Source organism: Triturus cristatus, chromosome 5_1, assembly GCF_964204655.1.
Source record: "Triturus cristatus chromosome 5_1, aTriCri1.1, whole genome shotgun sequence".
Classification (NCBI taxonomy): Eukaryota; Metazoa; Chordata; class Amphibia; order Caudata; family Salamandridae; genus Triturus; species Triturus cristatus.
The window spans coordinates 366,964,608-366,991,239 of NC_140587.1; the positions used below are offsets into that span (position 1 = coordinate 366,964,608).

The 26,632-nt window shown below is 44.2% G+C and overlaps 1 protein-coding gene across 2 annotated transcripts in view; it reads right to left on the reverse strand.

The window, feature by feature from the left end:
- LOC146830895 (fibrocystin-L-like) overlaps window positions 1-26,632 on the reverse strand; it is a 1,171,295-nt gene that overhangs the window by 1,089,430 nt on the left and 55,233 nt on the right. For both annotated transcript variants that reach the window (XM_085605085.1, XM_085605086.1), the window contains exon 3: window positions 25,153-25,236. In XM_085605085.1, the coding sequence (XP_085461211.1) occupies window positions 25,153-25,236 (84 nt within the window). The remainder of the gene's footprint in view (window positions 1-25,152; window positions 25,237-26,632) is intronic.

Here is a 26,632-nt window from a genome sequence, read left to right on the forward strand (position 1 = left end):
GAGTGAACATTAAACCACTAAAGTGTTAACTGGAGAGCTGCAGGCAGGCGGGTGGCATGGGTGGGGGCCCTGGGCTTCTTTCGGTACAGGGAAGCACAGTCTGGGGTTGGGGGCAGGTTGTGCGGTTGCCCGAAGTCTACAGCCCCTGCAGTGGTAAAATAAGCGGGGGCCACACTTGGAGACACGTGAATTGTGGGTGGCGTACTTCAACTCAGAGTTAGCGCTCCGAGTGAAACTGCATCTCTCGTAAGAGGGTCTAAGCCTCGGATTGTACTTACGAAGTGAATTCTGCCGCTCACTAATTAATAACTAACAAACGCGCATATGTAATAAATAAGGAGCAATAGTACAAGTGACCTTTGTATTGTTTTTTCACGATATTGTGTTTTCTAATATAAAAAAAAATGCACTGAATGCTTCTGTGGCTGGTACACTTTTCTATTAAATGAACTTGTATATGTATTGTCCTCGTGAGTGTCCATGGAATGGTTTTTGGCTATTGGACACTTGAAAGTCTGCACTATAAGTTGCTCTAAGTCTTTCTTTTTACTTTTTATGAGCTACGTTTCGTATGACGACACCACCGTGACCCAGGTTCATATAAATGAACTAGCTTTGATAGCTTATGAGCTCCCTCCCCCCTCAAGTACCATGAGAAACGCACAGTGCAGTGTGTACAAGCCACTGCTCTGCTATGAGTCCATTCAGACTCCCATAGATCCCACAGACCCATAAACATTGTAATGAGCACACATAGGTGAGTAGTGATTAAAGTCCAGCACCATGCCAGCCCTGTCGTTTTTTCTCTGTGCCTAGATGAACCCCTAGATTTTTTTATTGACAACAGTGTTTGTGGGGCCGATAATTGCTACAGACAGCGCGCTTTCACATGACCAGAGACTAAGAGATCCCACATTGGTCTTCCCTCCTTGCATTGCCAGGAGGATAGCCGCGCTTCTCTTCCCCAATGCACAAGCTCTGACTGGTGGTAGACAATTATTCATTTGGGGATGTCCACCTGCTCCCATGGGAGGTGGCAATTGGTCTTCCAGTTTAAATTGAAGTCCGGGGCGTGGCAGATAGAGGTCTCCTCGTGTTCATTCATTTATGCTATCAGTGAGGGTGAGAGAGATGGAGAATGCCTAGGGAGCACACACTTACTGGGTCTTCTTCTTTGTATTTGGGGTCTTCAGGAGGTAAGACAGCACAACTACCCATAACAGGGCAGGCGTTTGTGGGACAGAGCCCAACAGGGTGGAGGATGGTCTCTAGAGGGCTTCCAGGTCCCACAAAGGGATACCATATCTTTCACAAGTCCCAGGGGATGCCAAAAAACTCACGAGATTTAATATGAAGGTTGTGCCCTTGCAATATTTTGCAAGGTGGCCACAGTTTCACAGGAGTTTCCTGTGACCACATGAGAATATGACAAGCTGGTAAGTGGGATGTCCACTGGCAGGTCCCCCTTCTTGCTTACTTAGCCTGTAAGCGAATTCTAATATTTTCACCTTTTCTTAAGTGTAATTGAACAGCAATATTGTGAGGGGTTCTTGTGAGAAAACACAATACCTGTGGTGAAGGTACCATGCATGTCCTAACACATGTACTGAAAGTGCTAAAACATTCTTCTTCTTGCAGTAAAAGGCACCGTAAGACTCTTACTAACTAATCATAGAAGGTAGGAAATATTCTACTCTATGATCCAACTGTGAACTTGGATGAATGCGCTGTTATGGCTAAATGGTGTTGCGGAACGGGCCCATTGAATGTTATCCATATTGGGATACTGATATGCTCCTTTAGGTGAGTCGGGAGCCCTGCAGGCCAGGTAGGTGGGTCACCGATGAGGTTGTACCAGTGTATAATGTAGTGTAGAGCAATTCCCCTGCACGCCATGAACCTGGAATTTCATATCGCTGTGGGTTTTGTGTCACCAGGCAGGTCTGTTGATTAACATCGATTATGTTGATGATAGAGTTTTGCTGGAAACCAAAATAACCAGGCGTCTATGTATCTGTTAAGATCCATTGCAATGAATCTCTAACATTTCTTCTTCACCATGCATGTAACAGCAGTGACTGCTAGCTTGCACTATTTTGTTCTGTACTATGGGAAGCGTTGTGAATGGATCTCTTCTACCCAGATAAGTATTTCAAGCTAGTTTAAATGACTGAGGGCCATATGTATGACCCGGTTTTCGTGTCTCTTGCACCACGCAATGTGGTGAAAGAGCGACACAAACCTTAAGACAGATTTTTTAAGCCACTTTGTGTGGCTTTGAGTGCTCCAAAAATCTGAAGTAATGCAACGTAGCAAAAATTGCTGTGTTGCGTTACTCTTTATAAAGCTACAAGTGGTTCCGTTGGGTAAGTACCACGGGGTACTTTTTCAGAACCAAAATATTTCTTTCACAATCAATAGTGATTAGTACTGGACTTTTATAAATGTACCACACCTCGGTAAGTTTTTAATAAAAAGATATATATTTATTAAATTATTTGTTTTGATTTTCTATTTTTCTTGCCAATTGTGTAGACAATTTTGTACAAACGATACTACCAATGGGGGCTGTCTAAGAAAGAGAACACAATAACAAATACACAGACAATTCAGTTGGTGACTGTGGTGACATATAGTGCATATGAGTGACCTTTCAAATTCAAACTATAAACAAGACAATAACATCGATTCTCTGTCCTTTTCAGGTCTTTCACTTAAGTTGCCACTATTTCTTAAATTAATTGCTATGGTGAGCCAGGACATGAGATAATTGCACTTCGATATTTCGACCCTGTAAGTATATGTGTTTCTTGATACATCAAGTAGGGTCTTCTTCAGGACAAAAGAGGGATAGCAACAGCCCTTGGTGGTTGGGTATTCGCAAGAATGAATCTATCAACTCCTCCGAGCCCGGAAGGAGTTTGTCAGCAAGGAAACTCTTTTTCCTATGATAATCAATCAGTCTCAATCAGTGAAGACAAAAAGCTGTTCAAACTTCTAGCTGTGTACCCCTCTGGATGTGCTCATCAGCCTCCAGGGGTTAGCAAATTAGAAATGTATGTTGAATGCGATTCGTGAAGGTTATCGCATGTTGATGACACAGTCCATCATTTGTTACTTCCCGCAGCTCCTTGATAATCGTGTGTCTCTCACCAGCTCACGGTCATGTCACACATTTGTGGAGAGTGTTGCATTACTCTGTCCTGTGTAGGTATTCCAAGGCCATTGTGTGGATGTTCCCACGCAACTCCAATGTTTTTTTATGCATTCCCAGATTTATAAGACCTTGTAAACCTGAGAATCCACCAAAAAGATATGCCCCCAAGGAGAGGTGTAATCGGGAGTAATATCCTTCATTTCTCCTTGTTACTTCCTCTGTCTGTGTGCTGCATTCTGCAGCACACATAGAAAGAGTAAAATGGCTCTAAGGATTGTTCATGCACCAACACAATCATGCATGCAACGCAGGCACACTTGCACCATTGGTCTTTTACTCATTCCACAGGCAAACAGTTGATAAGGGAAACATCCTTCAGACCGAAGCCGGAATCCCGCTCCTTTACAGTGCTGGGAAAAGAACAAACGCCTCTTTAGCATGCATTAGTTCAGCACGCAAGTCGTTGACTTGCCTTAGGGGGGTGCATTGGTGGAATGCTGTTGATTTTATAGTCCAACACCATACCTACTGTTCCACATACTGGAGTTGGAATAGTAAATTAACTTATTCCAAAATACAGTGCCCCTCTAAGGCAAGTCGTTATACCAACTTACGTGCTGAATGAATGCGTACTAAATATGCATTCATTCTAATGATGGCACTGTGAAGGAACAGCGTGATTCCGGCTTGCGGAATACCATCACACATTTGATAGATCTCAAGCGAGATAATAACGACATCATAAGTTACTAAAACCATATTTAGATACCAAAACAAGACTAACATTCCTCATTTCCTGTATTAATGGGACACACCTGCTTGGCCTAGTCCCTTGGTCTAAACCAACAATCCTTTTCCATATGATAGGCAGGCATTCTTAACAGAATTGATCCATGTTTTCAACTGTCATCTATTAATCATTCTGCAGATAAACAGTTGATAGATTTCAAGCAAAACAATAAGGGCACCATAAGTTACTAAAATCATCATTAGTAGTTAAGGCCAGTTGGCTGTAAAACTAAAAGAACTGCATCTTTTATTGTGGTCTGCTTGATGAGTTAAAAGATGTGCTGCCCCATATCAAATCACAGGGCAGAAATGCTGTTACCTCACAGACCCGGTTTGTAAAAGGCACAACATAAGAGCATTCAAAAATTGAATATAATGTGGTGACGTGTTAGAAATGGAGTCTACTGTATGCACCTAAGCCAGCCAGAACCCACCACTCTAGTCAGGGTAAGGGAGTTGCACACCCAAGATAACCCCTGCTCACCATCTTGGTAGCTTGGCCAGAGCAGTCAAGCTTATCCCAGAGGTAATGTGGAAAGTGTTTGTGCAACACACTCACATCAGTAACACAATAAATGCGCCACAAAAGAGACTCCACACAGGAATATATAAAGAATGTGTATATGTTGTACATAACACAGAGACCAAAACAACCTAAATTAATAATTACCTTGCCAACTAAGAAATTGCCAAAACGTCACAATGATTGCTAATAAGAGAAATGTTTCTAAGTGGCACATGTCATCAAAACATCATGGGCATATTATGCAGTCACATTAAATGTTAGTCGTTATCTTGACATAGCAAGGTGTAAATGACAAAAAAAGGAGGGCTTCTCTCTCCTCGGGAAGGAAGCCGGGCAACACTCCTTGAGTCCACCTCAGGGAAGTGGAGAGCAACCTGTTGCAGGGGGAGATCTACTGAGGTATTTGGAAAACACAGGGAGCACTGGGTCACAGCATTTCAGTAGAGCCAAGTACTCACCAGGCGCTAGCTTGCATCAAGAGGAGCAAGTCATTGCGCTTACCTGACATTCACCACAGTGCTCACCACAAGCTTCTTTTTAGAGCAAAAATCGAAACTGAAATGAAGGACTCTCCATGAATGCAACTTCCTTTTGGAAAGGGAAAAGTGCTCCACATGCACCTTCTCAATAAACAATCGCCCTACATACTGGTAGTCCGTTTCAGATGGCAAGATCGGGTGGAGCAAGTTGCCCAGTCCCTGGAGAACAACTGAGTCACTAAAGCAGGAATGTAGGGAGCAGGTCAGTACACAAAGTCCTTGTAGGCAAAGAGGCAGCCCTTCTTGCAGCCCAGCAGGCCACAGGTCAGCATAACAAACAAGGGAGTCCAATGGCAGTTCCTCCTGGTAGCATAACACTTCCTGCTGGCAAGGTGCAGTCTGTAGAGCTAGTTTCATATAGTTACAAGTACCACGCAGTGTCTAAAATCATGGGTACAAAGCCCCTGTACAGGTAGCCAAAATGTCTTTGATTTGGAGGTAACTTCAAAAGAACCGTAGAAGTACACAACACCCACTTTCAACCTAGCTCTGGCTCCAGATGTACAGTAGGGTTTACATGAGCCCTTTGTGTGAGGTCAGGACACAGCCTATACAAATTTAGGAGTGCCCACCTCCCTCTCTTCCAGCCCAGGAAGACCATTCACTATGCAGATATAATCCTGTCACACCAAACCCTTCCTGTGTGATGGCTGTCTGGAAAGTATGCACAAAGTTTAGCTGTCAACCAGGCCCAGACGTGGATTGGAGAGAGGCTGGAAAGCACACAGAGTTATAAGCTCAAACAAATGGCCACTTTCTAAAAGTGGCATTTCTAAAATAGTAATGTAAAATCCCCCTACACCAGTAAGCAGGATTTATCACTACCATTCTAAACATACAAACCATGGCAACGGGACTCCTTTCAGATCAGGAATTACCACTTAAGTATATATAAGGGAATTCCCAATGATAACCTATGATAGGAGTAGGCCTCACAGTAGTGAGAAACCAAATAAGCTGCTTGTCGCTACCAGGACATGTCACAGAATAAAGGCACCTGCCCTACCTTTCACTTACAAAACACCCTGCACATAGGGCTACCTAGGGCCTACCTTGGGGGTGACCTACATGTAGTAAAAGGGGAGTTTAAGGCTTGGCAAGTAGTTTTAAATGCTGAGTCAATGTGGCAGTAAACTGCCCCGGTAGGATCTGCAGTGCCATGCCTGAGACAGGTTGGAAAGGCTACATCAGTGGGTGGCAAAGTCGGTGCTGCAGGCCCACTATTAGCATTTGAATTACAGGCCCTGGGTATATGATACCACTGTACAAGGAACTTGCAAGTAAATTAAATAGGGCAATCAGTTGTAAACCAATCATACCATGTTTAGAGGAGAGAGCGCATGCATGTTAGCCATTTTTGGCAGTGGTAAAGTGCCAAGAGTCCTAAAGCCAACAAAAAGAGGGCCAGAAAAATAGGAGGAAGAAGGCAAAAATATAGGGTATAACCCTGCAAAAAGGGTCAGGTCCAACAACATGCAATATCTTTCATGGCCAGTGTAAGAAATGGGGGTCTCTAGTTGGCAAGGGCGTGCGCCTTTGTCCAAATAGGGACCCTTCTTCCTAGTTAGGATAAGGGAGTTACACTCCTAAAATAATCCCTGCTCACTCCGTTGGTAGCTTGGCACGAGCAGTCAGGCTTATCTTAGAGGCAGTGTGTAAAGCATTTGCACATAACTCACAGTAATACAGTGTACACACTACAAAAGGACACCTCACCAGTTTAGAAAAATATCCAATATTTTCATATAATTAAAACCAGACCAAAAACGATAAAAATCCACAATACTATATGTAAAAATTATCTGCAGTTATAAAAATAAGTTTCAAACAAAGTTCCGCGATGTTGATAGCTCCGTCCGGGACTATCACGGCTTCATGAAGAACACATCCAACAGTTCTAGCTGGTCGCGGGGTCGCGGGCCATCTACGGTGTCGGGAAGACCCGTCAACAGTACCTGTGAGAAATGTAGGGTGATGAGGCCCTTGAAGTCACTTGCGTTGCATGTCGAGCTCCTCTCTGATGGAATCAGGAGCCCTGGCGTCGGCAGGCGTCGGGTGCTGCAGTGCGGAGTGCAACGGTGTGAAGTGCGGTGCCACCAGGTCGCAGTGCGAGCAGCAGCTCGGTAGCAGCGTCAGATGGCGTCGTCGGTGAGACCAAGGTAGCAGTGCGAGATAAAGGCATGCTCGTCCGGTGCTAGCAGGTCACAGTGCAAGCAGCGGTGTCATCGTTGCTGAAGCTCTGTCGTCGTCTGACGGCCGGGAGTCGATGGTGCCAGCGTCGGTGGGCCAAGGCTGTGATGCGGGATGAGGGCGGTGCTTTGTGTGACTTACGAGCCGTGCCCTTGAACCACGGGGCAAGCAGCGGCGTCTATTTTGACGTGGCATGGCGCGGCGGCGTCCAGGAGGCCATGGCATCCTCGTGAAGCAAGGCGGTGCAGAGTGCGGTGCCCACAGGTCACGGTGCGAGCAGCAACTCAGTGGCAGCGTCAACAGGCGTTGTTGGTGAGACCAAGGTCGCGTTGCGGCGGTGCTCTCTGCATGCCCAAGCTTCGTTGTGAAGCGAGGCAATGCAGAGTGCGGTGCCCACAGGTCACGGTGCAAGCAGCGGCTTGGTGGCGGCATCGACAGGCGTCGTCGGTGAGACAAAGGTTGCGGTGCAGCATTGCGGCGATGCTCTCTGCGGTGCCTTCAGGACACGGAGTCGGCAGCGGCGTCATAGACATCGCCAAGTTGCTTTTCCTCTGGTACAGCACAAAACACACAGTCCCCAGTGCTGCGGGCAGAAGAGCTTGAAGTCTTTGCTGTTCCTGAGACTTTGTGAACAGGGGGCAAGCTCTACCTCAAGGCCTTGGAGAGACTCACAAATTAGGTTGCAGAAAGTCCAGTTCAGGCCTTTCACCTTTACTAAAAGATGCATTGTTAGCTGTCCTTTTTCCTACACTTGATCTCTTACCTTTTGCTCTTTCCTCTTTCTTTTCACTTTCTTTCACCTCCCATCTCCCCTTCTTGCTCCTTCCTTTCCTTGGATTCAGTATTATATTCATAGTGGTTCCTTTCTTTTTTTCCTTTCCTTTTCTTCTTCTTTGCTTTCTCTCCTTCTGCCCTCTCTCCTTCATCAATTCGTTACAATTCTCTCAGTTTTCTCAAGTTATTTTTTCTGCAGTAATAAGCATGTTGCTGTTAGCTGTTTTTCTTTGATGTTCCATTCCGTGTTACATCGTGGAACGTTAAGGGTTTAAACAATCCCATTAAAAGGCAAAGGGTTTTATCACATTTAGCGAGACTTAAGTCTGATGTTGCCCTCCTTCAGGAGACTCATCTCTCTGAAACGGAGGCTCTAAAACTCAAGCGTTGTTGGGTGGGTCATGTTTTTTGCTCCCCCACAGTTTCCAAGAAAAATGGTGTTGTGATTTTATTACATAAAAAGTTAAATGTTTCCTCAATTTCTCACGAATGTTATGTTGATGGTCGATGGGTTATTGTTACACTGCTTATAGATAATATTCCTATCACTCTTTTTAATGTGTATGCCCCAACTGGGATTGACAGATTATTTTGGCCCTCTATTTCAACTAAGCTATCCTCCCTTTCTGGAGATTACATACTTCTAGGGGGAGATTGTAACCAAGTTGTTGATCCCTTCCTCGATCGTCATTCCAATGTTAAATTTGTCCCCTCTAGGATGCACTCTCAATTTGCTAACACCTTTCAAAATAATGCCTTGGTGGATATCTGGAGATTGTGTAATCCTGATCTTAGAGAATACAGTTTTTACTCCCCTCCACATCAATCACAATCCCGCATTGATCATATCTTCCTTAGTAAATCCCTATCCCAGCACGCTATACGCTCTGACATTGGTTCCATCCTAATCTCGGACCATGCTCCGGTTCATGTAGACCTTGACCTACTTCCTTTTTCCCCTCACTCTGGCAGATGGCGTTTCAACAATGCTTTGCTTTTGGAACCTACTTTTTGTTCCGAATTTACTGCCTTTGCCACTGAATTTTTCCTTTTCAATCATACCCCTGATTCCTCTTTTGTTACTGTTTGGGATTCTTTTAAAGCAGCCTCTAGGGGTTTTATTATTAATTTTGTAGCCCGATGAAAGAAACTTCGAGAAGCCAAATCCGAATGCATTTTAGCTAATATTAAGACTTTAGAGCTTGATTATCATGCTTCTAAATCTGAGATTTCTCTTAAAAAGCTTATTGATGCGAAAATTTCCTTCAATAAGTTTACAACTGATGCTGCCTCTAACATTTTGCTAAAATGTAATTCCAGGTATTATGGGGGTAAGAACAAAAAGGGGAAACTTTTGGCCAATTACTTAAAGATAAGAAAGGAGTGTACAAAGATTGAGTCCATTAAGACTTCCACTGGGAACTCTTGCTTTAAAGATAAAGACATTCTTTCTGAGTTTGTTAAATTTTATTACAATCTTTATACCCCCGAACACATCCCGGAGACTACGGATCTTCTTTCATATTTTTATTCGCTTCCCTCCCCCCCGGCTTCTCAAGTTGATTTATTGCCCTAGAATGGGACATTTCGCTTTCTGAAATCTCCCATGCTGTTTCTAAATTGCAGCACGGTAAGTCTCCAGGCCCTGATGGTTTCACTATTGAATTTTACAGCCACTTCACCTCTCTACTTCTCCCTAAACTATTATTAATATTCCGATCCTTCCTTGCAGCGGGTTCTTCCAGCGGCTCCTTCCAACAGACTTTAATCTGTTTAATTCCCAAAGAAGATAAGGACCACTCGTTATGCAAAAATTACAGACCAATTTCACTGGTCAATACGGATTATAAAATTCTGGCTAAAATTTTGGCATTGCGCATGGATCCCCTTTTACCCGATCTCATTGGCCCTGAACAATCAGGCATTGTCAAGGGCCGTCTCTCATCTGACAATTCCCGTGTTTTTCTTAATATACTTAGCAAGGCTTCCTCTTTGTCACTTCCCTTCGCCGCTATTTCTTTAGACGCGGAGAAAGCCTTTGACAGGATTGGATGGGATTTTATGTTTCAGGCCTTGCGCTGGATCGGCTTTTCTTCCAAATTCATCTCTATTATTTCTTTACTCTATTCTAATCCCCAGGCTTCCATTTTTGTCAACGGGATGACCTCGGATTATTTCTCGTTACACAGGGGAGTGCGACAAGGCTGTCCTCTATCCCCCCTACTTTTTGTTTTAGCCTTGGAACCCTTTCATACCAAAATTCGTCTAGACAACAGTATTTCTGGTTTTAAATTTGGTTCGCGTCAGGTTAAACTCTCGGTCTATGCTGATGATATTCTTTTTTATTGCTCTGATCCTGTTTCCTCTATTCCCTCTTTTCTCCAGCATGTGTCTTCCTTCTCCGCGGTCTCTGGTTATCGCCTAAATGCTGATAAGTGCGAGATTCTACCTTTAAACCCTATTTGTCAAAAGCATCTTTTTTCCCAAACGAGTTTCTCCTGGCAACCATCTAGGATCAAATATCTGGGTGTTTGGTTCGCTCCTCTCTTGTCTGATACGCTCAAATTAAATTTTGATTATGTCTTCAAGAAATTGGACACGGCTATTCAACGTTGGAACCCGCTCTTTCTGTCTTGGTGGGGTCGGCTCAATTCTATAAAAATTATGTTATCCCCTCTTCTTCTTTATACCATTTCCATGCTTCCAGTACACATTCCAGTTTCCTTCTTTAAACAGATTGATTCCTTGTTGCTGAAATTCTTATGGAATGGCAAGCGGTCTCGGATAGCTTTGGCTTCATTGCGCAAGGATAAGGCTCAGTCTGGTGTGCGCTTTCCGGATTTCAGAGAATATCATCGAGCTTTCTCTTTGAAACAATTGACCCGTTGGTTCTCTTCTGATCTTCCGCACTATCCGCCCGTCTGGTTAAGTATGGAGTCTTCCTTTCTATCCCCCTTTACCTTTCGCGAGTTCTTATCCTTCACGTCTTCTTTAGTTCGCTTTCGTACGCCTGTTATTTCTCATTCCCGCACTCTCCTTCTCCCTTACATATTATCGTCTTATCCCTCCCTCCTTTCCATTCACGAACAACCGATATGGCACAACTCTCTTTTCAAAATTCGTAATCGCACCATCTTTTGGAAGACATGGCATTCTCGAGGATTGTGTTGGATCTCTCAATTAATTTCCCAAGATACCCCTCTCTCATTCCAGGAACTTCATTCCTCTTTCTCACTGCCCTCTTCTGCTCGATCGCAATACAATGCCCTTCTCCCAGTCCTGATCTTATATCTTTGCTCTTTGGCGCCATCTACCGATATTCCTTTGGACCGCAAAACTACTTCTTTATTATTGGAGACGTCTCCCTCAGCCTCTGCTATTTATAACTCTTTCCGGTACTCCACTGACAGACTAAAATCTAAAATCGAGAATGCATGGGAATTGGATCTTTCTCAGGGTTGGCCAATACCTTTTTGGGACAAAATATGGGCTAAGCTTCATAAAGCCTCTAGAGCTGCTAATACTACCCAAACCTTATATTTCATTTATAACAGAACTTTATGTACTCCACATGCTTTATCCCGTTTTTCACCTGACACATCCCCTATTTGTTGGTCCTGTTCCTGTCCCATTGCAGATCTCAAACACATGTTGTTTGAACGCCCTCCTATCTCCAAGTTCTGGCACCTAGTTTGGACGCAAATACAAAAGATATTCCAACTTCAAATTCCCTTTTCCCCTTCGCAAGTTTTCCCATTATCTACTACTTGACCTTCTAGTTGCTGTGGCTTTCCATACCATTACTTCTAATTGGAAACAGGCTGCAAATGTCTCCTACCAATCTTGGTGGAATGCAGTTTGCTTCCATCATCGCCTCGATACTAATTACGTATCTCCCGTTTCCCTAGCAATTAAACGCGACCTGATTTGGCTCCCTTTGGTATCCTATCTCTCTTCCTTTGCTCCAGTGCACGCCTCTCCAGATCCTAACACAGTTGAGGTGCTTAAGCCACCATGATTTTCTTGTTTCTTTAATGCCTTTTTTGTTATGATATTACGTTCTACTATACTATATGGTATTTTTCATTCCTATACGTAGGCTCTGTTCATGTAAGCTTCATGCTTGTTATATTTGCATTTAATGAGAGTTTCTATTGAATTGCTTATTTTTTGTATATGTTTATCATGATGATTATACCCCGTTCCCCTCCCCTCTCCTTCCCTTCTTTATTTCTTCAATAAACTCAAACTTAAAAAAAAAAGAAAAAAAAGATGCATTGTTAGATTCTGAGTTCAGGCATACAACATTTTATTTTCACACCTAGTTCCCAGGGCAAGTTATGTGTATAAGATGTTATAAACAAACTTCCCATTCTGTCCTATGGGGAACAGAGAACCTTGCAATAGTGAAAAAACTAAATGGGCTGTAAATCACTATCAGGACATGCCACACACACCAGGGCATGTCCTAACTTTCACTTACACTGCACCCTGCCCACAGGGGTACTTTGGGCCTACCTTAGGGGTGCCTGACATGTAAGAAAAGGGAAGGTTAGGTACTGGCCTGTGTGTTCACGGGCTAAGTAGACATGACAGTTACAAACTGTACGCAGACTCACCAATGGCAGGTCTGAGGTACCTTTTCCAGGCTACTCACGTGGGTGGCACAATCCGTGCTGCAGGCCCATGTGTAGCATTTGGTTCCCAGGCCCTGGCACACTCAGTGCACTTTACTAGGGGCTGACAAGAAAACCAAACAGCCAATCATGGAAACAACAATCCCTAACATACTTTACCACAGGAGCACTTGCACTTTACCACTGATCAGCAGTGCGAAAAGTGCGCAGGAACACTACGCCAGCAAAAACAGAGTCAAAAACCAGGAGGGCAGAAAGCAATAACTCAGGGGAAACACGCCAAAATATGCCAAGTCTAACACGTGTCCCCTCCAGCTGAAAGTAGGGGGAACTACTCAACCTCCTGGGAGTTCTCTTCACTAAGGCGGAAGAACCTGCACAGACCATCTGCATTGGCGTGTTCTGTGCCAGGACGGTGTTCCACCATACAATCCATTCTCTGTAGGGAGATGGACAACCTCAGCAGTTTTGGATTCTCACCCCTCATTTGCATTAACCACCTGAGGGGCTTGTGGTCTGTCTGAGCCCGAAAGTGAGTCCCAAACCGGTAGGGCCTCAGCTTCTTCAGTGCCCAGACCACAGCAAAAGCTTCCCTTTCTATGGCACTCTACCTCTGTTCCCTGGGGAGTAGTTTCCTGCTAAGAAAGACTACAGGCGGGTCTAGGCCCTCTTCGTTCAGCTGTGAGAGCACCGCTCCAACACCATGCTCTGAAGCGTCAGTCTGCCCGACGAATTCCTTGGAGAAGTCAGGTGCCTTGAGCACGGGTGCCGTGCACATGGCGGCCTTCAGGGCATCAAAAGCCTCCTGGCAGGACTCAGTCCAGATCACCTTCTTGGGCTGCTTCCTGGAAGTCAGCTCGGTTAAGGGGGCAACAATGGTGCCATAACCCTTAATGAATCTCCGGTAGTACCCGATGAGTCCTAAAAAGGCCCTCACCTCTGTCTGGGTCTTGGGGGGGCTCCCAAGCCAGAATGGTGTCAATCTTAGGTTGTAGGGGCACCAATTGGCCGCTCCCTACCTGGTGTCCCAAGTACAGCACAGAACCCTGCCTGATCTCGCACCTACTGGCATTGATCGTGAGACCTGCCCTCTGCAGCACCTTTAACACTTCACCGAGGTGTTACAAGTGCTCTTTCCAGCTGGAACTGAACACTGCAATGTCATCCAGGTAGGCGGCACTACAATCCTCCAGCCCAGCCAACACCTGGTTGACCAACCTCTGAAAGGTGGCAGGGGAATTCTTGAACCCAAAGGGTATCACCCAGAACTGGTAATGTCCTTCTGGGGTTGAAAATGCTGACCTCTCCTTGGCCCCATCGGTTAAGGCAATCTGCCAGTATCTAGACGTTAAATCAAACGTGCTGAGGAACTTGGCAGCTCCCAACCGATCAATGAGCTCATCAGCTCTGGAGATAGGGTGTGCGTCAGCCCTGGTGATGGCATTGAGCCCACAGTAGTCCACACAAAACCGCAGTTCTGAAGTGGCCCCGGGTGCAGCAGCCTTTGGGACCAAGACCACTGGGCTGGCCTACGGACTACTGGACAGCTCAACCACCCCTAACGCCAATATCTTTGAGACTTCCTCCTTGATGCTGGCCTTGACCCGGTCAGCCAACCTGCACATTTTGTGCTTCACAGGCGGGCTGTCACCGATGTCCACGTCATGGGTACACCAGTGAGTAACACCTGGGGTCAGGGAGAACAGCAGGGCAAACTGTCCCAGCAACCGGTGACAGTCGCTCTGCTGCTCGGCGGTCAGTGTCGGGGAGAGGATCACACCTTCCACTGACTCATCACCTTCCTCGGCCGACAGGAGGTCGGGGAGAGGCTCACTCTCCTCTTTCGCCCCGTCATCTGTCGCCAAGATCATGCTCACTTCGGACCTCTCGGAGTGGGGTTTGAGGCGGTTCACGTGGAGGACCCACAAAGGGTTCCCGGGAGCCTGCAAATCCACCAGGTAGGTGACCTCACTTTTGCGCTTCACCACCTCAAACGGCCCAGTCCACTTGTCCTGTAAGGCACAAGGTTCCACTGGGGCCATGACCCACACTTTTTGTCCAGGTTGAAACTCAACCAGAGTGGCATTCTGGTTATACCACTTCGTCATTTCTTCCTGGCTGGCCTCGAGGTTCGCCTGAGCGAGTTTCCTGAAGTGGGCAGTTTGGTTCTGGAGGCCAGCATGTAACTAAACACATCCTTGGGAGTTCTCCTGGGAGCTGCCTCCCAGCTTTCCCTCACCAAACTCAGAGGTCTTCTCAAAGGGTGACCATACAGAAGCTCAAAGGGACTGAACCAGAGAGACTTCTGGGGTACCTCTCCGTAGGCAAAGAGAAGGCATGGCAAGAGGACGTCCCACATACGCCTCATTGGTTCTGTTAGACCCTTAATCATGCCCTTTAAGGTCTGGTTGAACCTTTCTACTAGACCGTTACCTTGTGGGTGGTAAGGGGTGGTGACTTGTAAGTGATGTCAAACCCCTTCCACAGGGATGTCATATACTTTGATATGAAATTGGTCCCCCAGTCAGAAACCACCTCTCAGGGGAACCCCACGTGAGAAAAGATCCCCATTAACGCCTGGCCCACCACTGGCGCCGCCGTTGTCCTGAGAGGGATTGCCTCTGGGTACAGGGTGGCATGGTCCACCAAGACCAGGATGTACCTGTTGCCCATTGCTGTCTTGGGATCCAGTGGTCCCACAATGTCAACCCTACCCTTTCAAAGGGTGTCCCAACAACGTGGAACGGTTGGAGTGGAGCTTTGACCTTCCTCCCACTCTTACCACTTGCGTGGCAAGTTTGGCAAGACCGGAAATGTACATCTGACTGCCTTCGCATTTGGGGCCAGAAGAAGTGGGTGACAAGCCAGTCAAAGGTCTTGTCCTGCCCCAAATGTCCTGCCAAAGGCACGTCGTGAGCCAGACCCAGTAGGAAGGTCCAGGAAGACCCAGGCTCAGCGACCTTAGGCTCGCTATACAGAACATCATTCTCCCAGTAGATCCAATTTGATCCGTACTGATCACCAGTCGCTAGGACTGCAGCCTGCCGCAGCAGACCCTCCAGAGAAGGGCACTCTTTCTGCTCTCAGCAGAACTCCTCCCTGGTAGGACCCCCTTCTTGCTGCCAATGGGTCAGCTCAGAGATGTTCCCCAGTTCGGCTACCTGTTCCCCTGTAGGCACTCGGGCACCCCCTTCAAGGTCCGCCTTCTCCCGGTCCGTGGGAACTTCGGGGGCCGGTTTTCCACGCCCCTGGTCCTTTCTCTTGTCAGGGACCTGGGCCACTGTTTCAGGCTCCATGTCCCTCTGATCACTCTCTCTGGCTGCCATGGACCGAGTGGACACACATGCCCACTCTGGCAACCCAAGCATCTCCAAGTGGGACCTGAGCTCAACATCCTTCCACAAGGACTGCTCCAGGTCATTACTGAGCAGACAATCTACAGGCATGGAAGGGCTCACAACCACCATCAAGGGACCGGCGACCCCCCCCACTCGAAGGGAACCAGCGCCACCAGACACTGGCGCTCTGAATTGTCGACTGCAATTACTTGGTGGAATGCCCCGGGGACTACCTGCTCCTCAGAGACAAGGTGACACCGGAGTGAGATCACATTGGCTCCAGTATCCCTGAGAGCCTCTACCCTTCTCCCATTGATGATCACCCAGGTGCTTATTTTCTTTGTGTTAGGGGGCACCTGGGTCCCCGGAACCATCTCACTGTCCCCTAGTGAGACGAGGGTCATTTCTGAGGGGTCCCCACCCTCCTGTGGGTACTCCTCCTACCCAAGCGCTACACTATCCAACACCTAGGACTGCCCACCAGTGGGTGGCTGTGCCCCCTTGGAGCACCTGGGGTCCCCCACCTGGTCACATGCAAAACATTTGTGGGGGCCAGTCTCAGCAGGCTTTTCTGACGAGACCCCTTGTTTCCTATTACCCCGGGGATGGGAACCTGGGTGTAAGTTTGGGGCCCTTTAGAGAACTCCAGTATTTTACCCTTGTCCTCCACTTGTCTGCTGGGGACCCTGCCCACCTTTGACTGAGTCTCCCCCAAACACTTTCTTGTGGACCCTGGTACTCACCCAGCAGTGCGCCTCCATAGCAAGCTTCCTAGGGTCCGTCAGCTATCAACTGGTGCTGGCGCTGGTCTGCAAAACATAGACTGGACAAGTGCTCCCATGCAATCAAATTGTAGAGCTCCTGATAATCTGTCACATTACTGCCCTTCACCCAGCAATCCAGTGACTGGTAAAACACATCCACACATTCCAACCAAGTGTTGGCATCAGACTTCTTACTGGACCTGAACTGATCCCTGTACTTTTCAGGAGTAAGATCATACTTAGTGAGGAGGGCGTCCTTCATGTCTGAATAGGTGAGGTGATACCCCTTTCCCAAAGCTATTAAAGTGCCCCTCGCTTCTTCAGGGAGGAGAGGCCACAATCCTGCTCCCCAATTCTCCTTAGGGACCCCATTCATGTGGATTGCTGCCTCATACCCCAGAAACCACCTTTGTATGTCATCCCCCTTCTTGAATTCCTTGCCCACATTCTTAGGGATGTGCACAATTCTGTCTGCCTGTCTTGACGAGTTGCTGCCACCATCTGAACCGGGCCTACTCCTTAGCTCCAGCTCCTTAAGACCTTGCTCATGGTCTAACATCATCTTCCTTTCCTCCATGGCTATTATTTTGTTTTCCCTCTCACTTTCCATCCTGAGTTTTTCCAACTCGAACTTCCTTGCTTCCTGCCTGCCCTCCAGCTCCTCTGGGGACAGGCTACTGCTGCCTGGACTGAAGGGTTACCCCCTCCCAAAAGCACATCCACCCTAGGAATAGGCCCCTCCGCCTCTCCACTAAGATCACCAGATTGCCCACTTGCATCTCTGGCTGATACCCAGGCCCTCAGTGCCTTTTGTAGCTCGTCCTTCCTAGTGAGGCCTCTGACTTGGACTTTTAGGCTCTTGCAAATGGATTTCAATTCCCTAACATTGTAGAGTTCCAACCTATCCTCCTCAAAGGCAATTTCCAGGGACAAAGTAGCAAGTTCAAACTGGCAAGATCAAAAAATAGGCCAAATGGACTAGTATGTGGCACGTAATGGTCTGCGATATGGCGTGGCGGCGTCCGGGAGGCCAAGGAGTCCTTGTGAAGCAAGGCAGTGCGGAGTGCGGTACCCACAGGTCGCGGTGTGAGCAGCGGCTCAGTGGCGGCATCAACAGGCATCGTCGGTGAGACCAAGGTCGCGGTGCAGAATTGCGGCAGTGCTCTGTGCGGTGTCCAAGCTTTGGCGTGAAGCGAGGCAGTGCCGTGCCCACAGGTCGCGGTGCAAGCAGCGGCTCGGTGGTGGCATCAACAGGCACCGTCGGTGAGACCAAGGTTGCAGTGCGGCGGTGCCCTCTGCGGTGCCTTTAGGACACGGAGTCGGCAGCGGCGTCGTAGACGTCGTAGAGTTGCTTTTCATCTGGTACAGCACAAAACACAGAGGGCCCGATTCACAGAACTAATTTAAGACAAAATCCTAAACTTACTACCATTTTGGTATTCACAGAAGGCACTTACTTATTTTGGTATTCACAGAAGGCACTTACTCATTTCGGTATTCACAGAAGTTAGGAGTCCTAACTTTAGGACTCCTAAATGCCTTCTGTGAATACCGAAAGTCTTAAAATTAGGATTTTTCTCAATTTAGTAGTCCTGTTTAGGACTACTAAATTGAGAAAAATCCTAATTTGAAGGCTTTCGGTATTCACAGAAGGCATTTAGGAGTCCTAAAGTTAGGAGTCCTAACTATACTACTACTAAACTGAGAAAAATCCTAATTTTAAGACTTTCGGTATTCACAGAAGGCATTTAGGAGTCCTAAAGTTAGGACTCCTAACTTCTGTGAATACCGAAATGAGTAAGTGCCTTCTGTGAATACCAAAATGAGTAAGTGCCTTCTGTGAATACCAAAATGGTAGTAAGTTTAGGATTTTGTCTTAAGTTAGTTCTGTGAATCGGGCCCATAGTCCCCAGTGCTGCGGGCAGAAGTGCTTGAAGTCTTTGTTGTTCCTGAGACTTCATGAACAGGGGGCAAGCTCTACCTCAAGCCCTTGGAGAGACTCACAAATTAGGTTGCAGAAAGTCCAGTCCAGGCCTTTCACTGCCCAAGACAGAAGCAGCCACTGCAGGTCAGCCCAGCAAAGCATACAGCAAAGTGGTAGTTCCTCCTCACAGCTTCTCCAGCTCTTCGTCTTGACAGTCTTCTTGATTCAGATGAGTTCTAAAGTTCAGGGGTCTGGGTCCCAGTTTTTGTATCCAAAAATCCTTTGATCCTCAAGGCAGAGGGTGTCTGTGCCCATCCAGAACAAGTTCTGCCTTCTCTGGTGTGATTTCTCGGCAGGGGGTGGAGGCGGCATTGTCAGAAGCAGACCAGGCCCTTTGAGGTGCAAGGAAATCTCCTCCCTTTTCCCCCATCGTAGCCCAGGTCTATTCAGCCCTTTCCTGACCTACCTAGACTATCGGGAGCCACCCTTGCTTCCTAGCCATCTGTCGTCCACAACCCAGACAGGCAATCCACATTCCAGCAGAGGCACATGGGATGACTGAGCAAGAAAATACCTACTTCCTAAAAGTGGTATTTTCAAACACAGAATGTAAAAATCACCTTTACTAAAAGATGCTTCGTTAGATTCTGAGTTCAGGCATACTAAATGTTATTTTCCCACCTAGTTCCCAGGCCCAGTTATGTTTATAAGATGTTATAAACAAACTTCCCATTCTGTCCTATGGGGAACAGGTAGCCTTGCAATAGTGAAAAAACGAAATGGGCTGTAATTCACTATCAGGACAACCACACACATCAGGGCATGTCCTACCTTTCACATACACTGCACCCTGCCCACAGGGGTACTTTGGGCCTACCTTAGGGGTGCCTGACATGTAAGAAAAGGGAAGGTTAAGGACTGGCCAGTGTGTGCACGGACCAAGTCAAAATTACAGTTACAAACTGCGTGCAGACTCAGCAATGGCAGGTCCGCGATACCTTTTCCGGGCTACTCACGTGGGTGGCACAATCAGTGCTGCAGGCCCACGCGTAGCATTTGGTTCCCAGGCCCTGGCACACTCAGTGCACTTTACTAGGGGCTGACAAGAAAACCAAACAGCCAATCATGGAAACACCAATCCATAACATACTTTACCACAGGACCACTGGCACTTTACCACTGATCAGCAGTGCAAAAAGTGTGCAGAAACACTACACCAGCAAAAACAGAGTAACAACCGGGAAGGCAGAGAGCAAAAACTGAGGGGAAACACGCCAAAAGATGCCAAGTCTAACAGCCAGACAGAAAGGAGCATCCTAAGAGTACAGAGACAGGGAGCCTAAAGAGGCTACACTAAGGGACCAAGCATAATCTCATCCAGTTTATGTTTGGAAGGAACACCAAAGCATAAACGGAATGAGTTCATCACGATTAGTCCTGGAAAAGGAATAAAGTAAAGAAGTAAAGTGAAAATCGGTACTGAGTTCTAAAAATTTAAATATTAGGGAGGAATGCAAGAAGGGGCACTGTGGTTCATAAGCTGACAGAAGGCACAGGTATAGTGTTGCTTCTCCTTTAAATCAAACATTCCGCCTGGAAATCCAACTGGATATTCAAAAGAATTCTCTTTTCCTTAGCACTCGGGAGAGCCGGAGAGAAGTACTACACCAGATCGCGTAAATCACCCGACTGGCTTAAATCTTTCAATCCTGCCGATGTGAGGAAATTATCAACTAACCGAATGACCTTTGAAACATCCAAGGCTACCACCACCAGAATATTAAGGACTCCCACTTGACAGAGACATCCTTCAAACTCGCAGATATTTTTGAAAATCTGCATTTGGGATGTATACCCCTACTGTCCTGAAGAAGACTCGACGTTACGCTTATTAGATTTTGCGCAACACACGGGGTCGAAATGTTGACGCATCCTATATGTCTACACAACGCTTCTGATTACAGCTTAATTTATAAAGGATCGTGAAGCATATGTGAAAAATAATAAGGACTAAAACAGAAATTGTACCATTCCCTATTGATTACCCATTTATCTTTGACTTATGTAGTGTACTGTCTATATTATCTATCACCACATGTCACTTCTTCACCACAAGTCACCCATATTTCGCTTTATGTATCACAACAGCCTAGAATATCTATTATCCCTTTAAATTACCAATTGAAATCTCTTATTGGTGTGTGTTACCTCTTTTTTTGCTCATTGATTACATGTAATTTATATGTGCTGTGAACACTCTAAAGAAATTGAGAATTCCCGACAGAACCATTGTTTAATGCTGGAGCATCCTTTAATGACCACTATTTCAGACTCTAAGGCTATAATATATACACTTACGTGTATAACTTTTTGAATACAGTGCCTGTAGTAGACATACAAGGATGTTGCAAATCACAGATGAATATAATAAATTAGGATGAAAGTATCCGACTAACTTTAACTTTACCATCTCATACATGTTTTCACTGAAGTTCTTATGTATTTTTCTATTTTTAAGTAAATGTGAGAGTTCCCCCAATCCCAAGAACTCCCAAATATTTAATTTAGTAATTTCTGGTGATAGAGATTATGTACCCCGGGATTAGAAGAACCCAAGTTGGTCTTCCAACCTCTGATATAGCTGAATGATGCAGTTCCTCAGTGATCTCGGGTAAACATGCTACATTTTTTTTTTAATGACTGCGAATGTTTGTTAACTGTCACTAAGCTGAGTTTTTAATAATGATAACACACATCAGAAAGAGCGGAAACAAGTGACTGATCACAATGACATTCAGAGCTCCTGTAAAAATCGTAAACAGACTTTTTAAATAAATAGTGAATGTGAGATAGGGTACAGAGCAAGAATATCGATGTATAAATATTGATGTACAGAAATATCGAGGTGAAAATATCGTGGGTGAGAAATATTGATAGGAAAAATATCGTGGACAAGAATATTGATTGTTAGGTAAGTAATATCGATTGCAAAAATATCGTTTACAAAAATATAGTTGTAATAAATATCGAATTATTATTAATGTTATATATTTTGGTATTTTGTATGAGATTTGATTGTATTTTTATTATATTTCTTAACATTTTAGTAGTTAATATATCTATATATTTTTTTTTAAATAGAATTTTGCGTTTTTAGTTCCATAGCGGGTTGTGGGTTTATATGGGAATAGGGTGGGAAGTAATTTAATTATATGAAATGTATTCAATAATTTATATTTATTCATAATTGTATAATTGTGATGTTATTGAGTTAAATGTGCACATTAATTTATTAATAATTGAGTGATAATTAGCTGCTAATTAATTTAAATTAATTAATTATCAATTTATTATGGTCATTGTTTAATTACTTTTAGGTGTGTGTTGTGGTGTTTATAGGTGTAAATGGTGGGAAGGGTGGGAAGTAATTTATTTTTTATTGATGAATTATTAATTATTTGTTAATTAATTTGTATAAATTAATTAGTAATTCATAATTGTGCAATTCATCTTAGTGTGTGTTGTGGATATTATAGTGTTAAACAATGTGTAATTAATGAATGTTTATTATATTTTGTATTGATAACATATTTAAATTTCAATATTATTCATGTTAATAATGGAAATTAAATTTAATAATAATGTTGAAGTTTTTTTTTTATTGGTGTGTTATCCAGCACTTTCCCTACTGTTGCACTCACTGGAGTGGGAATAGTAATTTTTACCCCTACGCTATCCAATACTTTCCCTGCTTTTGCACACACTGGAGTGGGAATAGTAATTTTTACCCCTCGCTATCCAACATTTTTCCTGCTATTGTAATTATTGTGTTGTGAAATGTATGTGTTTTTTTTAATAGTTTAATGTGTTAATTAATTATAGGATGTTATATTTTATTTTATATTATTGATATATGTATATATTTTATATTTATATAATTTTAAAAGTTTATAAATTAAAGATAATAGTTAATAAAATGTATTTAAGTAAGTATATGTACACATTTTTGTGTTTATATTTTTTAAAATTAAGCTTATTTGTTATATTCAGTTAAAATATGTATTAAATGTAATTTATTTTGTTAAAAATATTAATATTATTTAATATATTTTGTTTAAGTTATATATATTTTTAAGTCAATATTTTTTACATCTATATTTTTGACTTCGATATTTTTGTTTCGATATTATTGTACTTACCCGTTTAAGTATAGGGAGTCGATATTTTTGTATTCGATATTTTTACAGCGATATTTTTGTTAACCATATTTTTTACATCAATTTTTAAACATGGAACCGTGAGATGGGAGATCCCCATTGCCCATTCCCCATTTTTTTTGCACTTGCTCCTTAATTTCCTAGATTCATCTGCAGACAACACACAGGATTTTGTAACAGGGTAGGCTCTTAGAGATTGTATTTGAAGGCGAAACATAAACACTACAGCCTGCAATGCATTTTGGAAACAAGTGAACGTCCCTTTCGACTCAGCATTCTCACCGAGAGAGGAATATCTGCCAACGTTGACTTATTGGATTTATGCAAATTTGGGATTCACTTGAACAGTTTGGCCATGGGATGTTGCCAAGCTGCTACATTAAGGTTTAATACAGGAAGATAAGCATTAGGCACTCTATGGTGTGATGAATGTAGCACACTGTATTTGCAGAAACAAGTTAACTATGGATATGAGGGTTAATAGTTTCTCTTAATTTCTAAGTATATTTCATTTGAACTTTACCGTAGAGAATCACAATAAACGCTATAGCTTACATAATGGTAACTTTACAAATTACGAGTCCTGCAATGTAGTAACTCATAAAAGCACAATTTTTTTCTTTTTAAATCTCCTTCAAGTGCCTCATTTATTGTAGCCCACTGAACAAAAAGGACTCGCAACTTGCCCAGCTAGGAACACACCTGAGAATAAAGCATGGCACCTCTGGGGGGGAGGGCCTTTGGTCCAATTAAAGAAGAATCCTTACAATTGCTAATCAATTGTCCTACTATACATCTAATAATTGATTTTCTTTATGCCTTCCAAAACTCTAAACCCTAAACTTCTAAAACTCTAAACCTGCTGATATATGATTTGCATACTAGCCAGACCCAGAAGAAGAGAGGAGCCCTGGTTGGTCCTTGTGTGTGCCAGTTGTGCAATACAACCACTCCCCAATTCCCCATGTTATTGATACACAATTCTGCCCCTTTTGAGTTGCAAGTTCTGTCTCCACTATATAAGGATTCAATGACCAGATTTTACTATTTGAGTTTCTAGGTATCGGTCAAGCCTAAATCTAAATGTGGAAATAAGACTTGTTTCCCCATCTAATAAGTCTTCACTAGGAACATTCAGACAGTCGCTTCAATCCCGCTACAAGCTTCTTTTCATTCCTCACAGATTACATCAATTACATGGCGTAGGTATTGTAATTTTACTAGCAGCACAACCAAGTGGAGGATCTGAACAACATAAATGGCAGCACTGTTTAGGGGGAGAATTGCCTTCCTCCATACCCTTAAATTATTATGAACAGCAGAGTTCATGATCAGTTAGTGATTGCAAACAGTATATATCTAGAATGTAATGGAGGCTCCTAGTGTTGCTAATGTATTTATTTTGTGTTGTCACATTGCTTTGTTGGTTTGCTTCATTCTCTGTTTAGATATTAATTTCCCAATATCTATATTATATTATATTATCTGAAGTTTCATAAAACTTCTGTTCCTATTAAAAAATAATCAAACTATTCACTAAGTGGTTGATTAGGATGTAGGGCGGATCGACACCGCCCGCATGAGACCCCGCCATTGAAAGCCATTCGGAGTCTGCTTTCGGGGGCCCGTTGCGGGCCCCCAGGGTATTGGGGGGCTGAGGGGTGCAAATGAGGGGTACCTATGGTACCCCCCTGCATTGTCATGGACATAGTGGCAGGCACCTTGCGGTGCCTGTCACCTTGTGCATGACAATGCACACAGTGCATTCCTAGCATTGTGGCGGCCGGTGCTGTGAGCACCACCCACCACAATGCTGGGAATGGAGGATGCCACGGTGGCGGTGGCATCCTAATTGCAGGTGCGGGACCACCGCATTACTGGCGGCCGGTCCCAGCACCGCTAGGGTGGCGGGCAGACTAAAGTCCGCCCGCAATCCTAATCGGCCCCTAAATCTTTACTTCACTGTTGATAATTGCGTTATCCTGTAACTAGTCTCTCACTAGACACTACTCCTTTGAGCTAGGCCTTGGTTGCTCAGCCAAGTATTTCCTGAGTCAAAGACGATTAGAGGCCAACTTTACATTGTAAACAAAGTACCCAGTGTCCTGGTTTATAGGGAATACTTGGAATCTCGTTTGACTACAATGATTGGGAAACTTGTCTGACAAAATACACTTGTAGAGAGTTTAGTACTATGCACCATCTGTTGGCCTACTGCTATGAAATCACATGAAATTCGTGAACATCCTGTTGGTTAACCACCAGGATTATTAATGGCAGTATTTGTTGTAACTCACCCTCTCCTGAGATGGTGATTCGCACAGCTCCATTCCTGCCCCCATAATAAGGTTGGATTTGTGTGACCCTGGCACTCTGCCCAGCTGCAAAGGGAAAACATTTTATATGTGGTTTTCAGAAGTAACATTATGCCAATGAAATAGGATAATTGACCTAAACATGTAAATAACATCTACAGCTAGAAATAGAGACAAACAGAAGTAAAACAATGCATGTGACTGTCTATTGTGATGAAGACTCCCAGTGACGCTTATCCTGCATGAACACTTTTTGTCAATTTTGATTCCAAAATATAATAGCATTTGCCTTATATATTACGGGCCCAAAAGAGAAAAATTCATGATGAAAGGCAATGGATGTTTAGAGCGACCAGATCTTCATTTTGCATTGAAATGGATGTACCAATGAGTTGTAGCACAAGATGACCATGCAGGACGATTGCCAACATCCTCCCCATTAACATTAATGATACAGTATTCTTTTCTATATATCTCAACAAATCTAAATATGTACAGCAAGCCTCCATACTGGTATTAATATCCATAGAACCCAAGAGACAGGGGCTCCATTAAACATAGGGTTTATTTTCAATGATTGGTATAGAGGGAGCCTTCGGCAGTCCCCTGAATCATTATCTGCTTCACTCAATGGTGAGTGCCACATTCGCAAGGGGCGGTCTGTCTCTCTCTGAGAGACAGTTTCTACTTTTAAATAGATACACTCCCATCACAGGAGGTAGTATCTGATTTCAGAGGGATTTTAAGTTTAATAATTTCTGAGGCGTTTTAAACACATAAATATCTTATGATCAAAAGAAACCATTACTTACACTTAACAACGTTTTTTAGTTATTTTTTTGTTTCTTTGATGATATACCACATCCAATTATCATTTATTTTTTCACCTTTCAAAACACTCTCTGGACATACTCCACTCAGGGTTACAAATATAGGTTATATTTTTTGAATAAAAGAAGATCAAGATGACAAAAATTCAAATGGTTCAACCGAAGCCATGCATTTTAAAAAATAAACCAAAAACAGTGCTTAGAAGTCAATAGAACTAAAAGATTAATTTAGGTCATGCTAGACCGGAGTAAATCCAAAGTTCAGGCCGACCGTGTTGAAACACTGGTCAGAACCAGTTCCAAACAGGTCCTGCGGAAGTTTTACCTTCTCAAGCTGAGGCAAGAGCCCCGTTCAGAGACAATGTTGTGGTGGCTCATGCTGATCCTTTGAGCGAGTGGCGCAGTTCTACAACGACCTGAGCAAACCGTCCATGTGGTTAATCTCTGCTACTTGCAAGCCAGCCATAGGGCATGTGCTCGGACCCTGAACCCAAACCACTGTGTGGCCAAATTCCATTGTCCATGGCCCTGGCCACGCACAGTGGGGATTGGACAAGAGGACCAACTGTTAAAAATTAGGTTTCTGTTTGTCAGAGTATGTACCCTGTACACGAACAAACCACCACTCTAGT